At 44.4% G+C, this 2500-nt stretch overlaps 1 protein-coding gene across 1 annotated transcript in view; it reads left to right on the forward strand.

Moving 5' to 3' along the window:
* LOC311037034 (protein Niban 2-like) overlaps positions 1–2500 on the forward strand; it is a 39788-nt gene that overhangs the window by 23913 nt on the left and 13375 nt on the right. Inside the window, exon 6 of the mRNA XM_084046083.1 lies at positions 2262–2377. Within this exon, the coding sequence (XP_083902209.1) occupies positions 2262–2377 (116 nt within the window). The remainder of the gene's footprint in view (positions 1–2261; positions 2378–2500) is intronic.

Raw genomic sequence — 2500 nt, forward strand, 5'->3', positions numbered from 1 at the left:
GAATACACTTGGGGTGTATACTTGAAGATTATTTTCCTTCATGATTTTACCGTTTTTTTTTTTACCGCGGGTCGCGGGGCGGGTTGAGCCATAGATTTATAAATGGGTTCGCGGGGCGGGTTGAGGCGGGGCGGGTCATGAAAAAACCCGACCCGCACATCACTAACGTGCACACATACGCGCGCGGTCACAGAATGAATTATTGTGGTTACAGAGGGTATACTATTTTTTTCAAAATTTCGATTTGAGTGTACTGTACTGCCCTCACCCATCATTCCAAGAGTGGACACACTTGTCACCGAGATAGAGAGAAAGCTTCCTCTCTTATGCCCCTCCCCCTTCACTCGTCGCTCACTTCCTGTCTTTGTCAGACTCTCCTGATTCACAACTCACAGCCTCAGACAAAACATTTACTGTAGATAGTCAGGCTGTACAGCATATATTACTCACACACATTTACACCACTGATCGATTGACACACACCCGCAAATACGCGCGCACACGCGCACACACACACGCACACGCGCACACACACACACACACACACACACACACACACACACACACACACACACACACACACACACACTGAGAGAGAATCTATGCACACAAACACAGAGTGACCATCATCCACTTTGCATAGGATGTGTGTCAGTCTACCAAATATATTCATACAAATCAAAATCTTCGTTTTATTTGTTGTTGTTGACTTGCTACCGATTGGGAGAAAACACATTTTCCTTGGTTGGAAAGTTAGCTGGGCTTCCAAGTTCATATATTGACCACTGAAAATGTAAAGCTAACTAATAATAATAATGATTCCATACCCAGGGATACGTGTAACCCAAACTACACTACGTGCAGACTTGAGACTGCAACTGGCACTACTGATCCCATAGCTGATCCCAGATCCCATGGTTGGCAAAAATGCAAATAAATGTTCCAAACCACTGACGAGAAAAATGCACGAGAACAGCCACATGGCGGACATGTCTGCCAATTGGTCGTTCTTTCTTTTTTTTCCCTAATGAAACTTGACGCTCAGCATACACTACATGTGTACAAACATACATGTGACAGCACACCTGCTTAACCGCCAGGGTCCCATCATGTGCAGCGGCCTTGGGAGGTGCAGACAGCTTTCCTTAACACCAGAGGACAGCTTTGGGCCTTGGCAACCGTTAATATGTTCATTGCATGTAAACACAACCACATGATAAGGGCCAACTTCCTGAAAATGTTTCTCGTTGTCCCTTTTATTTTGAGTGGCTCCCATTGTCCCTGCGGCAGGGAGGGGCAGTAACCATGGGGACCGCGCGCCGCAATCTGTGCTGCGGCTAGCCCACATCTTCCTGTTTTGAGGGATGACACACAGCTGCATGTGTGTGATGCTAGGGGCCCTGTGTGTGTGTGTGTGTGTGTGTGTGTGTGTGTGTGTGTGTGTGTGTGTGTGTGTTGTCCCTCACTCCAGGAACCGTTGCTGAATATACCGCCAGCCAACCTTTCTATTTATAGGACCTGCACCCCAGAGGAGATTCTGACAAGTTCTGGAAAATGTCCCCAGTGCTGGATTTTTTGCAGAAGTCAATGAAAGGCCTTTGAATGTCCATATGCTTTAGCCCATATGGTCAGCCTGCATCGTTCTAAATGGCCTTCCACCACATCACTGTAGTGGCAAATGTTATATAGTCTTATTTTACATCATCACAGCTTAGGGGGTGCAACAGTTAATATTTAATCAAATTATTACATTTTCAAAAATCATATCAGGATGCATTATGAGCTTGTAGATGGGGTATTTTCACTATTTTTGCACGGTAGTAAAACATGGTAGTAAAACAAAGTATAAAATATTGGTATCACAATGTGGGTGTGTGAAAGTGCACAAAGTCGGTAAAAAACATGAAAATGTCTAAAATTGGAACAGGCACCGAGCTTGCAGAACTCAAAAATACAACTAAAAAATCAATCAAACAACTTAAATGAATGGAGAGGCAGAGTGTCAACCTCTCCCAAAGGCAGCTTACACTCATATGGAGCTGGTTCCTTTATATACTCTGCAGAATGATCCAAAACAACATGCTTCTTGATTATTCAATGAATGGACAGAATAATTTCTAAGCAGATCATCGATAGTTGCACCCCTAGCTGGGTGCTATTTAATCCATTTGCTATTTCAGTCCTTCAAAACAGTGCATGTATATTGTACAGTGTCCTACCCACCTCTAAGTGTTTGCTCTGCTCTCTCCTGCCCCCAACAGGTCTTTCAGAGGAGTGCAGGGTTCAGACTCCAGCTTTCACCGATGCGGTCCGATATCACCGGCAAGCCAAGGGAGACTATGGAACCTGGGACATGATGTGTGGCTCACCCCCACAGGTGGGAATCACTTACTGTATATTCCTCTGCAGGGAAATACACAGCAAAATCCTCAGTGTTAATTGAACTGATTGTTAGATTAACTAACTCTGAGAGTTATTTAATTTGATCACTTTTACACGG

This window comes from Gymnoscopelus microlampas (genome assembly GCF_963454915.1).
Source record: "Gymnoscopelus microlampas genome assembly, chromosome: 21".
In the NCBI taxonomy this organism is placed as follows: Eukaryota; Metazoa; Chordata; class Actinopteri; order Myctophiformes; family Myctophidae; genus Gymnoscopelus; species Gymnoscopelus microlampas.